Source organism: Salvelinus alpinus, chromosome 31, assembly GCF_045679555.1.
Source record: "Salvelinus alpinus chromosome 31, SLU_Salpinus.1, whole genome shotgun sequence".
Classification (NCBI taxonomy): domain Eukaryota; kingdom Metazoa; phylum Chordata; class Actinopteri; order Salmoniformes; family Salmonidae; genus Salvelinus; species Salvelinus alpinus.
The window spans coordinates 10,542,321-10,558,819 of record NC_092116.1 but is presented as its reverse complement, the minus strand read 5'-3'; the positions used below and the strand labels follow the sequence as shown (position 1 = coordinate 10,558,819).

The following is a 16,499-nucleotide window of genomic DNA, read 5'->3' as shown; positions in this document are numbered from 1 at the left end:
AATGCCTTGAACATTTTTATGGGGCCCAGCCCTTGGCCTTGTGTAATTCTGCCGTCAGAAGTAGAAGCATTCTGCTTTCTATTCATGCTGAGGAGAGAGGCTAGAGCCAAAGACGACCCATTTTAAACCTGTCAGAAGGCAGCCTGGCCAAGCCAACGGTCACTTCGATTAGTTTACACCTCCCCCTCGGGAGGGATGTACATCTTGATCGGATTGAACACTAAAGGTGCATTGCAAGAATCAACGGTGGCAGGTATCACTTCACAATACATCTGAGGGGATATCTTTGAACTAAGAGGAATCAACCACCTTTTAATACAAAATTGAATGCTGACAACTAGAGCAAAACTGTAATTAAACCAAAGCCAATTGCTTGTCAAAGAGTTCAAGACATTAAGAACGCCCAGCCACATTCAGTGACCCGTAGGTGTGGAGAAATTGCGTCTTCTTTGAGTCAATGACCCAGCTGATAAGCAATCTTGAACAATGTTGGCTAGCCTAGCATTGACCGGCAGGTTGGGCCATCATCTCTGGAAAACAACAATGTCGGCCAACATTTCCCAAGAGGAACGGGTGGCAAGGAGCACCTCGTGTCCTGTTCAAAGGGAGCTGTGAAAGGTTCAATGGGATGACTCCCACCAGTTTAGGCCAATGACCTGTACGTCAGGGAAGAGTCAGTCAGTGCTTTAGCAGCTGCCACGGTAGCTAGCCTGTCTCCTCACATTTCATAACCATATAGGAGGGCCTCTCATTGACTGCATTGATTCAGAATGCGTCTGGAGGCTGGGGCCTGTTACACAGAGAAGCACAGTGCGGCTCCTTCCTGTCTGTCTGTCAGCTGTATTGAGCGTTCCAGACTTTTCATCAGTAATATCATTAGAGCATCATCTCTGCGCATTATTTCTGGGTTATTAACCTGCAGGGGGCGAGCACTGTGGCTAACAGGGGCCATCTTTCACTCCAACCCTCTGGGAGGAACTGCCTGTTGAAAAATAAAACCTTCCCTTGATTGGTAAAAATGGAGGGCGCCTCGAACAATTTGGGCCCTGCCACATCAGTGACTTACTGGAATGGATCCCAGCGGGCGTGCGTCGCTGACTATTGAAGGGATATCCACACACGTGTGGATGATAGAAAACAAACCTAACGCTAAACAAGAGCCCATTTGTCAAAAGCGCATAACGATGATACTTTGAAAGGGAGAGGGGGGATTAAAGTCTTTGCTAGTAATCACAGTGAATTGAAGCTCCAACACTAAATCATTAAAATGTTCTAAAATGGGAGATCAGTGGCTTTTCTGAGGAGACATGACGGGCAAGCAAGTTATGTTAATGGAGGGAGTGCTTAATGCAACCATTAGCATGCGGCACAGCAGAGGCTGGTAGCCTTAATTCTTTCATTGCCTCTCCTTGGACTTGCTTGGGTGACATCTCACCTAAGACTCAGCCACTGACGGCGTCAGACTGACAACAGAAGGCCAAACTCACTCTGTGCATGCTTTTGTCCATTCAAGACAAATGCCATTGGCGACCACTGCTACATTCAAGACCCTTGACCAATTGAGCTTAGTGAAAGACCAGAATTGATGATATTCATCAACCTGGACATTTGAGTGAAAGCAAGTCATATAGGGTGTTCAATGATCACTGCGACCTACACGGTCATTCTAGCCTCACTCTCCCTGTTTGCAATGTAAGTTCAGACACCAGCACACCTCCATGTGACAGTCCCTTCAGGCCAGGTATGGGGGACAACATGAAAAAAAACTACCTGAGAGGTAGCACGCTGTTGAGACAGTCTGTAAACACCAGGAGTCTGGCACTGCTGAGAGTGCATGTTGGGAAGAGGTTCAGTGTTCAAAGAATTGTTGAATGCAAATTTACAGCCACTTACCAATTCTCCCAACCACCCAAAACACCCCGCCCCAATCTACAAAGATGTGGAGGTGGCGTCTCCTGGGACCAGGCATCCAAACCACTCCCTGTGCTGCCCGTGTCCTTCTTTCATGTCAACATCCCTTTGAACACCGCAAGCAAACACAGGGATGATGTTTGAACTTTGGAATGATCCCAGGCCCTGGCTTAGGCCAAACTGTTGAGCCTCCTTTACACAAAACACACACACACGTGGAGAAGAGAGATAAAATAATGTCACACCGGGAGGGTGAGCGAGGGAGGCCGGAGCAAGCATTTCATCCGACTCGTCTTGAACAACAGGAAAAGAGGGGTCTGTCAAACTGCTGTGGATCAAACTGCAGCGGTAGAAAGGAACGTGATGACAGCAGCCTGCCTAGAATTGCCTTCGGAAAGTACTCAGACCCCTCGACTTTTCCCACATTTTGTTACGTTACAGCCTTATTCTAAAACTGATTAAATATATGTTTTTTTCCCCTCAGAAATCTACACACAACACCCCATAACGACAAAGTGAAAACAGGGTTTTAGAAATGTTTGCAAATGTATTAAAAACAAAAAACAGAAATACCTTATTTACATAAGAATTCAGACCCTTTGCTTTGAGACTCGAAATTGAGCTCAGGTGCATCCTGTTTCCATTGATCATCCTTGAGATGTTTTTACAACTTCATTGGAGTCTACCTGTGGTAAATTCAATTGATTGGACATGACTTGGAAAGGCACACCTGTCTATATAAGGTCCCACAGTTGACTGTGCATGTCAGAGCAAAAACCAAGCCATGAGGTTGAAGGAATTGTCCGTAGAGCTCCGAGACAGGATTATGTCGAGGCACAGATCTGGGGAAGGCTACCAAAAAATGTCTGTAGCATTGAACATCCCCAAGAACACACTGGGTTCCATCATTCTTAAATGGAAGAAGTTTGGAACCACCAAGACTCTTCCTAGAGCAGGCCGCCCGGCCAAACCGAGCAATCGGGGGAGAAGGGCCTTGGTCAGGGAAGTGACCAAGAACCCAAGAGTCACTCTGACAGAGCTATCGAGTTCCTCTGTGGAGATGGGAGAACCATCTCCACCAATCAGGCTTTTATGGTAGAGTGGCCAGATGGAAGCCACTCCTCAGTAAAAGGCACATGACAGCCTACTTGGAGTTTGCCAAAATACACCTAAAGACCCTCAAACGATGAGAAACAAGATTCTCTGGTCTGATGAAACCAAGATTGAACTCTTTGGCCTGAATGCCAAGCGTCACGTCTTGAGGAAACCTGGCACCATACCTACAGTGAAGCATGGTGCTGTGGGGATGTTTTTCAGTGGCAGGGACCGGGAGACTAGTCAGGATTGAGGGCAAGATGAACGTAGCAAAGAACAGAGAGATCCTTGATGAAAACCTGCTCCAGAGCACTCAGGACCTCAGACTGGGGCCAAGGTTCACCTTCCAACAAGACAACGACCCTAAGCACACAGCCAAGACAACGGAGGAGTGGCTTTAGGACAAGTCTCTGAATGTCCTTGCGTGGTCCAGCCAGAGCCCAGACTTGAACCCGATCGAACATCTCGGGAGAAATCTGAAAATAGCCGTGCAGCAATGCTCCCCATCCAACCTGACAGAGCTTGAGAGGATTTGCAGAGAGGAATGGGAGAAACTCCCCAAATACAGGTTGGATGAAGGGTCCCTTGGTTAAAGGGTCATACCCAAGAAGACTCACGGCTATAATCGCTGCCAAAGGTGCTGAGTAAAGGGTCTGAATACTAATGTAAATGTGATAGTTTTTTTATTTTTAATACATTTGCAAAATAAATATGGGGTATTGTGTGTAGATTGATGAGGGGAGGGAAAAAACAATTACACCAATTTTAGAACAAGGCTTTAATGTAACGAAATGTGGAAAAAGTCAAGGGGTCTGAATACTTTCCGAATGCAGTGTATATATAAAAATGATCAGGCGGTGACTTCATTATTCCAAATAAGTCATCAATAATCTTTTGGGGCTCCAATGACAGCCAAATCAGCCTCGATTGGGTAGGCAGCACACAATGAGTCATTCATCAAATCCCAGTCAGATGTTGGGGCAAATGTTCGCAAATTACTGGCGGTGTGACAGGGTTTTGATATTCCATCAGAATCCTTGCCAACAGCGTGGCCGTCCAGGTGGTTCCACTGCTGTGATTATAGTGCGCTCGTTTGAACACCGAGCCATAAACAAAACGCTGGACAGGTTTGCGGTCCGTATTAATAATGGAACATGAAGTCGAAGGGCCGTACATTGCTCTGTGGGACCAGTTAAGGACAAGGGAACAAGAAGAGGGGAATGTTCACACATTCTTTTGTAGATGAGCAAAGTTCCGGTAATGCATGCTGCCTTTCCCTGGCACTGAGAAGACCAGATGATTGTGGCCTCTGTTCTCTGAGAGAGAGGCTGTGCAAAACCAATAGAGGAGTGCAAGAGATTAAAAGACTGTGGCTTCAGTGCTTTCCTCAGGCATGGAGGGAGTGAGTAATACCCCAGTTATATTTTAGAGCAGGGAATCATATGCTGACAAAAGCAGCATATGTTGTGTGAGTCAGTCCTGCACCAAAGCTGAAGCGGGAAAACAGTTTTTCTAACCCCCCCCCCTCCCACTCCTCCCTCTCCATATCCACCCACCTACTTCCCTGTCTCTCTGCCACTCTGCATTTCTCGCTTCCTTTAGCCCTCTCACTTTCTCCCACTTTCACTCCCTCCCTCTCTGGAAGGGAGATATTGAGTTGCTGGGATGCCCTGTGCTGCTGAGGAGTGAATCGAGTGGCATTTACCTTCCTCCCGATGGCTCCGCTGGGCTTGCGAGGTGGTGGCGGCTCAAAGATCCTTTGTTGCTGCTGGGGCGGGAGCGTCGAGTACAACGGGATGATTTTGATGTCCCCCGCGTCGTGTCCCAGGTCGTCGATGTCCCTCTTGATGCGCTTGCAGGCCTCGTCGATTTCCTGAAAGATGAAGCGGAAAAAGTAAAAGGGCAGGCAGGTGAAGAAGGGTGGCTGACGAGGAGCAAGCATTTGGGCACACAGTAACCTGGGGCTTGGTTTGAATAACACCTTGAGAGACAATGGGGAGAAAAAGGTCTGAAGAGGAGAGGCGGGGTTAGAAGGAGAACATTTGTTCTGCCCATCTCTCCATCTGACTGAGGAAATTAAACCTGGACTGCCGCGTGCTTGGTTGAGCTCCCCATGGCTGTGTTGTCAAATGCAGCAATCAGGAGAACACAGACACACACGGTTCATTATTCCATACCGCAATATTGTAGGGGAAATGTGAAATGAGAATGCTGCACTGATGCATAACCAGCGGCAAATCATGGCAGATCAGTTTAGTGGAGCTGAACATTATAGAGCCAGTGGGCTCCCAGACAGAGAAACTTAACAACCAGGGGAATAAGAAAACATGACAGACGACAAAAGGCTAGGACTCCGACTGAACTAGGCAGCCTGAATATAATAAACCAACATGGTACGGACTGCAATAATGTGACGTTAGCAAATGCAACATATCAAATCGGTAAACGGCCCATGAATAATTAAGACTATTACTTTGCAATCGACCATGCCCACGAGAACCCTAAGTGACAAGCTTATATACAGCCTACATAATACTATATAGCCTGATAAGTGTCTATGATTCCTGGAATATCTACACTAAACACCACACTTGTTTTTCCCCCCATCTCCAGACATAGGACAATGTTAGCTATGAAAAGACCAGAAAACGTACTGAAGCGATAGCCACTGCCTGATTAAGTCCATTTTCATGTCCATACTTAAAGGAAAGGTTGCACGAGATATATATATATATATATTCCACAAATCTAACAGCTAAACAGTCTTCATGCAAAACATTTTTTTTTTTTTTATACACTTCTATTTTCGCAATTTGAATTAAATGTATTAACTCATACCAACAACACATTGCGGCTTTGACGTCAAGAGAGGAACAGCCTACTGGTGGCTTCGGTGATAGAGGCGAATCGGGGAAAGTAGGTACTAAAGTGCCCAAAGTGTTTTGTCATGTTATGTTGCTAGTAGATTATTTTAAAAACTAACTAACTATTTTGTGCACTTCACAAAATAGATGGCATCACGAGGAAAGGAAATTATGTGGATATAATGAAGCAACATTTCAAGACATCAGTCAGGAAGTTAAAGCTTGGTCGCAAATGGGTCTTCCAAATGGACAATGACCACAAGCATACTTCCAAAGTTGTGGCAAAATGGCTTAAGGACAACAAAGTCAAGGTATTGGAGTGGCCATCACAAAGCCCTGACCTGAATCCTATTGAAAACTTGTGGGCAGAACTGAAAAAGCATGTGCGAGCAAGGAGGCCTAGAAACCTGACTCAGTTACACAAGCTCTGTCAGGAGGAATGGGCCAAAATTCACCCAACATATTCTACCCGAAACATTTGACCCAAGTTAAACAATTTAAAGACAATGCTACCAAATACTAATTGAGTGTGTGTAAACTTCTGACCCACTGGGAATGTGATGAAAGTAATAAAAACTTATTCTCTCTACTATTCTCTCTACTATTATTCTGACATTTCACATTCTTAAAATAAAGTGGTGATCCTAACTGACCTAAGACAGGGAATTTTTACTAGATTAAATGTCCGGAATTGTGAAAAACTGAGTTAGAATGTATTTGGCTAAGGTGTATGTAAACTTCCGACTTCAACTGTAACTTGCAGGATATCATGGTGTCTGATGTTTGTGTTAGCCATTACACCAGGATTTACTATTACTACTGCTAGTAACGTTAGTACTCAGGTTAGCATGTGGCTAGCTATAGCTACCATCACCCAACAACAGTTTGGTTATAGATGTTCAATGTCTACTATGATGGTAAAGGTTTATTTTGATTTTGTGTAACAGTACAATAAATGTTGATGTGCTGAACTGCTAATACAGTGCATTTGTAAAGTATTCAGACACCTTGACTTATGCTACATTTTGTTAAGTTCCAGCCTTATTCTAAAATGGAATTAATTGTTTTCCCCCTTATCAAATCTACACACAATACCCCATAATGACAAAGCAGCAAAAATCAGGTAAAATAGCAAATTTACATAGGTATTCAGACCCTTTAATCAGTACTTTGTTGAAGCACCTTTGGCAGCGATTACAGCCTCAAGTCTTCTTGGGTATGACGCTACAAGCTTGGCACACCTGTATTTGGGGAGTTTCTCCCATTCCTCTCTGCAGACCCTCTCAAGCTCTGTCAGGTTGGATGGGGAGCTTCGCTGCAAAGCTATTTTTAGGTCTCTCCAAAGATGTTCGATCGGGTTCAAGTCCAGGCTCTGGCTGGGCCCCTCAAGGACATTGAGACTTGTCCCAAAGCCATTCCTTTGTTGTCTTGGCTGTGTGCTTAGGCTTAGGGAACCTTGGCCCCGGTCTGAGGTCCTGAGCGCTCTGGAGCAGGTTTTCATCAAGGATCTCTCTGTACTTTGCTCCGTTCACATTTCCCTCAATCCTGATTAGTCTCCCAGTCACTGCAGCTGAAAAACATCCCCACAGCATGATGCTGCCACCACCATGCTTCACCGTAGGGACGGTGACAGGTTTCCTCCAGACGTGACGCTTGGCATTCAGGCCAAAGAGTTCAATCTTTCACCAGACTAGAGAATCTTGTTTCTCATGGTCTGAGAGTCCTTTAGCTGCCTTTTGGCAAACTCCAAGTGGGCTGTCATGTGCCTTTTACTGAGGAGTGGCTTCCGTCTGGCCACTCTACAATAAAGGCCTGATTGGTGGAGTGTTTCAAAGATGGTTGTCCTTCTGGAAGGTTCTCCACAGAAACTCTGTCAGAGTGACCATCGGGTTCTTGGTCACCTCCCTGACCAAGGCACTTCTCCCCCGATTGCTCAGTTTGGTGGTTCCAAAGAGTCTTGGGGTGGTTCCAAACTTCTTCCATTTAAGAATGATGGAGGCCACTGTGTTCATGGGGACCTTCAATTATGAAGAAAAAAAATTGGTAGCCTTCCCCAGATCTGGGCCTCGACACAATCCTGTCTCGGAGCTCTACGGACAATTCCTTCAACCTCATGGTTTGGGTTTTGTTCTGACATGCACAGTCAACTGTGGGAACTTTTATAGACAGGTATGTGTCTTTCCAAATCATGTCCAATCAATTGAATTTACCACAGGTGGACTCCAAGTTGTATAAACATCTCAAGAATCATCAATGGAAACTGGATGCTCAATTTCGAGTCTCATAGCAAAGTTTTTTTTATACATTTGCAAACATTTCTAAAAACCTGTTTCTAAAAACCTGTTTTTGCTTTGTCAGTATGGGGTGTGTAGATTGATGAGGATAATGTTTTACTTAATTCATTTTAGAATACGGCTGTAATGCAACAAAATGTGGAAAAAGTGAAGGGATCTGAATACTTTGATGTTTCAAAGCTGTTAGTGGGTAGGTAATATGGGTGTAAAAGGGGCCATGCTAAAAGTCTGTGTGCTGTAAAAGTGATTAAAAAACACTTTTTTTTATCTGATATAGAATAAAGAAATCACAGGATATGGTCAGATGATAAGTTGGCTTTATTCAGAGTGCCAAAATATTTTTTCAAAAACAATGACGACTCTATGATGTGGGTCTTTACCGTCTTATGTGGACAGTGACTTCACTCCTGTTGTGTGTTCTTCTCTTGACATCACTTTTTCAAAACACTTAAAATTGATATGTCGTATTGGGACTTTTAGTTGGAAGGATGAAACCAATCAGAATGTTTAAAAGAAACCTAATTCTGCAATCTTCCCTTTAAACAAGAACACCAACATGTAAACGGCCACAGCCTGTGCTGTTGCTCCACCTTCAGGCCCTAGGGAGCTGTGCAGCTCCTTCTATAGTTTGGTTGAGGGTCACGTGACAATTAGCACTTACAGATTAAAATAAATGTTTATTTGGAGTGCGAGAAGGAGAAGGGGGCTGGGGCAGAAAGGGGTATAGGGGCTTGGTGTATTCTGAAATTATGGGAACCATATTTGATAGTAATACCAAAGCCACAATGTGACACTGACTGCAACCTAGAGATACCCAGTAGAACAGATGCTCTCCTTTGACCTGGAGCGTTTACTCTTTACGTGGCATTTACTTTACTCAGGGTAAGCACTGGCCAGGCTTTGCCCCGATTGAGTAAAACACAAAAACATAGGGAGCCTCAGCTAGGATTTCTCTGTGTGTTTGTGGACTTTGTTTGCAGACAGTAATGCATTCCTAGCCCAATTTTTCCCTGCTGTGTTCACTCACTACACAAGTCAAATCCATCCCACCGATGGCCATGTAATCAACACGTTGACAAGTTAGAGTGGAAAAGAGTAATGAATAGATTGGTAAAATTAGCCTGGGTATTAATAGACCATCAACCCTCTGGATGCAGCAGCTGTCATGAAAAGTGGACGCCGTTGCCAAGGCGCCGGGATTGAGCTGGTGTGCCAGTGCCTGAAGAGAAATGGAGCGCGTGCACAGCGGGGCGGCCAGCCAACTGTGAGAACCTGCACACCAGCCGGCCCACGCGACCCCAGGAGCGATGCGGTGGAGCACCAGGCACCTAACCAGACTCAATTAGGCACTCGCCTCGGTCCACTTAATTAGCAGAGGCCCGGGCGAATCTTTACGTTTTGAAGTGAACCGCTGAGGGGGCAGCTTAAATGGTGGGACTTATCAGGGCGAGGCAGCTGTGATAAGTTTTGCCTCTCTTTTTTGGGGAGTTTGAGTTTGTCCCTGCCGCGAACCATTAAAAAACAGACAATCTCCCCCAAATACTTGGGAGGGAAAGAAATCCGCCGCCTTCGCTTTTCATTTGTCATAAATTAAAACAGCTTTACCTCAAAGACAGAACTACGTTGTAGATCTGCGTACCCGATCATTAGTCAACATCAAAGTTGCGGGACGACGAGAGGTTGAGATGCGCTCCGGGGAGGCACTATTTTAACGCCCATCTCCTCCAGAGCTACCTCACATTGACTTCTTTAACCCAATTAGGAAAGTGTTAATGAACTCGCCGTGGGAGTGCTCGCTGACTGCACTGCTTGCTTTGCCTCGGTAGCCTGACACCTCGACGCGTTCAGCGTTATTGAGCTAGGGGAGGTGGGAATGGGGGTGGATACTCAGCAAGAGACGTTGTCCACCTCTAAACAATGTTTAACGCATTTCCCGCAAAGAATCTCTTCTCCTCTGCACATTCAAAGAGGGGAGGCCAATGCTGTTCCCTGGCTGTTCGAGTGGCTGGAACACCACTAATCTAATCTGAAGGATACCACTTCAAATACAATGCTCCTCCGTGACTTCATCCCTAACATAACGAACCAGGCATCGATCCGGCATCTGCAAATGAAAACGGATGTAGGTGCGCGGTAGTGCCGTCCCGCCGATGAATGACAAATGACTGCCGTTAATGAATAGGCTGCCATATTATCTGACTGGGTGAGCCCTCGGCAGATATGATTTATTTTTAAAGATGGCTACGCTGGATGATGACGTGGCGCTAACGTAAGGGAATCCATACATTCAAAATGAGAAGCTCCAGGCACATTAACATTCAAGCTCGGTCATAAAGGATACTTAGAGATTTATCTAGCCTACTTCCCCAGAGTCAGATGAACTTGTGGATACCATTTGTATTTCTCTGCATGCAGTTTGAAGAAAGTTGCTAAGTAGCGTTAGCGCAATTGCTAACTAACTGTTCCCATAGACTTCCAGTCATTGTGCTATTGCTAGTTAGCCTTGGCTGGCAAAACTACCTCTAACTTCTTTCAAACTGGACACAGAGACATCTTTTTTTATTTAACTAGGCAAGTCAGTTAAGAACAAATTCTTATTTACAATGAGTGCCTACCCCGGCCAAACCCGGACGACGCTGGGCCAATTGGGCGCCTCCCTATGGGACTCCCAATCACGGCCGGATATGATTCGCCCTGGATTCGAACCAGGGACTGTAGTGACGCCTCTTGCACGGAGATGCAATGCCTTTGACCACTGCACCACTCGGGAGCCCAGACATACAATTGGTATCCACAAGTTAATCTGACTCTGAGGAAGTAGATAAAGGGTTTCCTTGCCAAAATTTCCAAGTATCCCTTTAAACTCAGTCTAGGGTTGCAATCATACAAACCTCACGTAATTAGTTCTCATGTCACAACCATAAGCTACACGAACTGTTACATTACGTAGGGAGAGAATGGTGAGAATAATAGTGTGGCACTGCTGAGCCCTGAGACAGGCTGCCTCTCCCACTCGTGAACTGGGAGGCAGACAGATGTTTCTGGGGGAAGGCAGGCAGGCGTGTGCCCGCCCAGCTGTGACCAAATTCATCATTATGGGCATAAACCTCGCCCTCCATTACACATTAGTATACAACATTTTTAGGAGTGAAATTTCAAGGATTCATGGGGCAGGCAAAATCTGGGACATTGTCTTTTTTTCCCTCTTACCAGGGTAATGTTCCAAACAGGAAAGGCCACATGCATTCAATATCTCTATTCATCTTTGATCATCTCGGTCGTGTGCGTGCGAAAAGCTGGAATGGTGGCAGAAAAGGGCCTACCTCTTGTCCAGTGAGGAAGAGCAGACAGTCACCCTCCTCCTCTTCACACATGTGGATCTGGATAACGGTGCGGATGGCTGCCTCCAGGTAGTCCCTCTCGGGCTCCGGCGTGTAGAAGATCTCTACCGGGTGCGTGCGTCCCGGGATGGTCAGCAGTGGACAGCTGTCAAAGTACACCTGGAACTTGCCGGCATCCAGCGTGGCGCTCATGACGATGACCTGATGAGACAAAAGACAGGGTGGTGAGAGGTGGACTGGGAAGAGAAAATGGCTGCCGATGGGGTTATATGATGCTATAGGATGAAGTTGCCCCTAGACACTGATCAGAGTTCTAGATTATAGTTTGGCCTAATGGTTCAGATTCTGATTAGCGTTATCTTAGATCAGTGTCTAAGGGCAACCTGAAACAGCAGCTTTTAGCAGGAGCAATACTGTGAAGAGAGGAGCTTACATATAACCAGGGGACAGCGACGATAGTATAGTGTAGGTAGATAAAGGTTAAGGTAGGAGTATTTAGGAGTTGACGAATGGTAGGGTCTGGTGTAGCCTCACCACAGGGGAGTTAAGAGTGATAGTCGACACATGTGACTGATGAAATGGATAAGGCCTAGGAGGTAGAACATACAGTACATTGGGAAAGTATTCAGACCCCTGGACTTTCCCCACATTTTGTTATGTTACAGCCTTATTCTAAAATGTATTAAATAAACAATAATGATCATCAATCTACACACAATACCCCATAATGACAAGGCAAAAACCGTTAAAAAAACAAATAGGAAACGTAATAGATACCCTCTATGCAGGAGAATAGGAAGTGGGCGTGAGCCAAAAAGAGAGTGTAGATTGGACCCTGGCCAAGTGAGAGGAAACAAAATGGTGGACATATCACAGGAGGACAGAGCCCCTGACCCATGAGGATCACAACGCTCACTGCCCGGATAAGTCTCGCGGGCACACCATGTTCTCCCTTAGGGCCCATTAAGCACATTAAAATTCTGATGGTGGGCGGCGCGCCTCTCTGCTCTCCCATTTTCACTCTCAAATATTTCGGTCCACGTTCTATGCGCTACTTCGCTTTACGCATAACAAGACATTATAATTCCTCTTAATCAAGGCAAATTACACTTCAAATTTGGGAGAGGGGGGAGATTGGGAAGAGGGACATGAGCAGGGCCGGTAAGATCATTGCCACTAACCTATACCTTATTTAAAAGTCCCTGAACACGTGTGTAACCTTTGATGCCGTCCCTGACAACAACTAGTCATTACCCATCTGTTTTATGAGAATTGTGTCCGGCACATTCGGCCTATAAAAACTGAACCCCCACCCCACCCATCCCTGTCTGATTCTCTTAAATGGGCTGACCCGGGCAGCAATCTCAGTGCTGCCGCAGAGGAGACTCGCCGTGCATTTCTGAGCTGAATGGCTGACGTTTGTCTTTTCCTCAATAGACACACAGCAGTCAGCCCGTGGAGAGACTGCCACACTGAGGATTTTTAGGGTGGGGGGTGGAGTAATAATTGAGTGTGTGTGTACACAACCAGGTGTGTGCACACAGAGAGGCAGGCTCTCGTGTAGGATAGAGGACTAGGTCGGAGGTAGGATTTGATTCTAGGAGAGTGAGCTGAGGAGAAGACATGAGGATCAGACGGTACAGGGCTTTGAGAAGCAGTAAAGAACACAGCAGAAACTGCTTCTCCAATAGAAATCCCTGATCGCTTGTAGGCGATGTCATGGTGACGTTAGTTAGCTAGCTAAGCTCATGCGCAGAAACACGTCATAGGTCTGCAGGTTGTGTCGAACTGCGGCCGTTAAATCAAAGGCACTCTTCCGATATAAAGTTGTTTTTGATTCAAATGAAAACGTGTCAATTTGTCACTTTCACAAGGTTGTAGTAACGACAGGTTCAGCTACTTGAGACATTGGCTCGAATATAGGTTCTGCCTTTAGAAATTGAGAAAATGAACAAATAAGGAAGAATTTTTCACTTCTATCATTGACTTCTCAAACCATAAAAACGTTTTTTCCACCTTTGGATTTAGAAACTCTGTGGCATGACTCTATGAGATGCTGTGGAATGTAGACTGGCGAGTGGAAACTGTTGGCACGGCCAGGGTTGCATTCACCTGGCACGGATCAGATCGCTTTCAAGTGGTGCACAAAGTTAGGAAACATTTAGATAGAAACACACCATAGAACTGACATGCTCCTCTGACAAGTAAAGTCAAGAACAAATAAGGTCAGCTCTGTTCAGGACATTTCTACCTGCAAGGTTCAGTACATTGCACCCAGGGGTATGGGGATTTGACGTGTACCTTGAGGTCTGACCTCTGTCGGACCACCTCTTTGAGGACGCCCATGAGGATGTCTGTGGCAAGCGTTCTCTCGTGGGCCTCGTCCAGGATGACGACGCCGTAGCGCTCCAGCAGAGGGTCGTTCATGGCCTCCCGCAGCAACATACCGTCTGTCATGTACCTGCACCGAGGGAGGAAACACAATGGGTAAGTCTTTAAAGTGGACATTTTCATCGAACAATTTAACTACTAACTGTGTACTGCCAAATTAGCCAGTTCTCTCTTGTAAAGAATATTTGAAATCTAACTTTTTTTTGCTAACAGCGAAAAACAGGGAGGTACTATCTGAACATGCTAAATGTTCAGATAGCAATACATTTTTCAACGGAAAACATATCCTACGAAGCGCCCCACTAAACCCCAGTGAAATAAAACAGTTTTTTTGGCAGTTCAACTTCAGTAGAGACTGGCACTTACTTGAGGAAGGTCTTGGCCGAGCTGCAGTCCTCAAATCGAATGGAGTAACCGACCTCCTGGCCCAGCATTACGTCCATCTCGTCGGCCACCCTCTGGGCCACGCTCATGGCTGCCACCCTCCTGGGCTGGGTACAGGCCACTGCCTTCTTAGGTCCGCCCAACCCCTTCACCATGTCCACACACCACTGCGGGATCTAAGGAGGGAGAGGGGGAGATGGAGAGAGGAAGAAGTTACTCAACCACACTCACTTTTACAACCCCTTGACCTTACACAAATCAGCAACCAAACCAATACCACTCAAAAGCGCTTTATAAAATGGCACTGAAGATAGCTTTGAGTCAAAAAAATGAATGATAGCATGGATGTTTTGGAGAGCAAAGAATAAAACTGCCAGTTCCTGTCTGTAAACCCCATGCCACCATCCCCGATCACTTCCACTCTCTGATAATCAACTGCGAGCTCCAGAGAAGTTGAGATGATAGCTTGTATTAGACAGTCTGCCAGCTTTCTGCTGATAGGCACTCCCGGTGGGGATCCCCCCGCTCACTGTTCAAAAGACGAGGGGACCTGCTAAGAGCAGCCTAAAGTTAGAAACTGTTTCTTCTGCCGGATTAGCCTTGTGCTCGGATGAGTGCCCGTTAGTGGCAACCAACCTCTTTGCTACGGGGAAGGGAAACACACTCTGCATTTAACATTTCAACAAATCAAGATGGGGGGAAAAGGAGATGAGTCACAGCAACAGGATTATTTTGAAAATAACGGGAGAGTGTGTGAGGGCAACAAGGAATCTCATAGGAAACAGTATTGAGTTATCAGTTGTCTTTTCTCGGCTGTGTTACTGTTTGTTCGTGAATACAATGATATATTGCTTGGAGAACAACGAATAGATACATTCCGTCTCACCACATTAATGTAAAGCCTCTACCCCTTGTCCAGCTTACCTGCGTGGTCTTGCCGGAGCCCGTCTCTCCGACGAGCACGAAGCTCTGGTGGCGTCCCAGAATGTCGTTGAAGCGCTCCTTGTACTCCCACACTGGCAGCTGCAGCCTCTTCTTCAGGATCTCGTAGTAACGCGGCGTGTGGGGCAGGTTGGTGAACGGGTTGATCTGCTGCTGCATGGCCGTCTGCTTGTGGGAGAGGCCTGCGCTGCCAACAGCCGGGTTCAGGGCCATGCCAGAGGGCTTGACATCCCGGTCTCTGTCCCTCGACCGCTCGTCGCGGTCCCTGTCGCGGTCTCGCCTGTGGTTGAGGCATGAATGTGAGTAGTGTGACAGACTAGACAAAGCTTCTTTTTTTTATATATATATCGGCCAGGCCCCATTCCCGTCTCTTTTCCCATCACCATTCCAAAATGGAATGAACCCAACAACCAACACAGAAATAGGACAGCTCAGATCCTACAATGTGCCGCGGTTCGGCTATGTCATGTCCTTTTCCTCAAATAACATGAAAAGGTTACTGCGCATTTCCCTTTCACGCTGCAGAAGGATGTAATCAAGTGTTGCATGCAAAGGTCACATTAATAAAGAAATTAATAGGCTAAAATATCAAAAGTCAAAAGGGGAACACTTTCCTTTTACAAATGGGTGATATCTTTATTTCCTTTTTATTATGCTACAACACGTCTGCACCCCAGAACCAAAGTATTGAATTTCCTTCCTTGACCAGACCAATGTTGAAGACTCCATTTGAAGAATTGGCAAAAAGCTAAAACTGGTCTTAGCAATGTAGGACATCATGTTGGCTTGGGTACATACATACACCAGCTGACCCTTCAGAACTCATGTCATGTTCTTATGGGCCTAGAATGTTGACATTTCAGTACCCAATTATTGCAAAGGACTTAATTAATGAATGAATCTTGTTCTGACAAAGTTGGCCATGTGTTTCAGCACCACGTTGATGTCCACTGACAACTGAATCATCGGATTATATACAAATGAGACATTTTATATAGCTAGGGATTATATAAAGTATTATAGAAATGTATCAAGTCTGTGACTTAGCTAGTTAACAGTGCGTTATGTTTCTTTAACACATATTTTACAAGGTAAGTTGACTGAGAACACATTCTCATTTACAGCAACGACCTTGGGAATAGTTACAGGGGAGAGGAGGGGGATGAATGAGCCAATTGTAAACTGGAGATGATGGTATGAAGGCCAAATTGGGCATTTAGCCAGAACACCAGGGTTAACACCCCTACTCTTACAATAAGTGCCATGGGATCGTCAGT

At 45.7% G+C, this 16,499-nt stretch overlaps 1 protein-coding gene across 5 annotated transcripts in view; it reads right to left on the bottom strand.

The window, feature by feature from the left end:
• The window catches only part of LOC139561904 (ATP-dependent RNA helicase DHX15-like), a 32,977-nt gene that overhangs the window by 15,250 nt on the left and 1,228 nt on the right, over positions 1-16,499 (bottom strand). For all 5 annotated transcript variants that reach the window (XR_011672241.1, XM_071379317.1, XM_071379319.1 and 2 more), the window contains exons 2-6: positions 15,205-15,502; positions 14,263-14,456; positions 13,807-13,966; positions 11,488-11,706; positions 4,712-4,879 (exon numbers count right to left, since the gene is read on the bottom strand). Coding sequence is in view for 4 of the 5 variants with exons in the window: in XM_071379317.1 (XP_071235418.1) it covers positions 4,712-4,879; positions 11,488-11,706; positions 13,807-13,966; positions 14,263-14,456; positions 15,205-15,502 (1,039 nt within the window). In the remaining variant the exon portion in view is untranslated. The remainder of the gene's footprint in view (positions 1-4,711; positions 4,880-11,487; positions 11,707-13,806; positions 13,967-14,262; positions 14,457-15,204; positions 15,503-16,499) is intronic.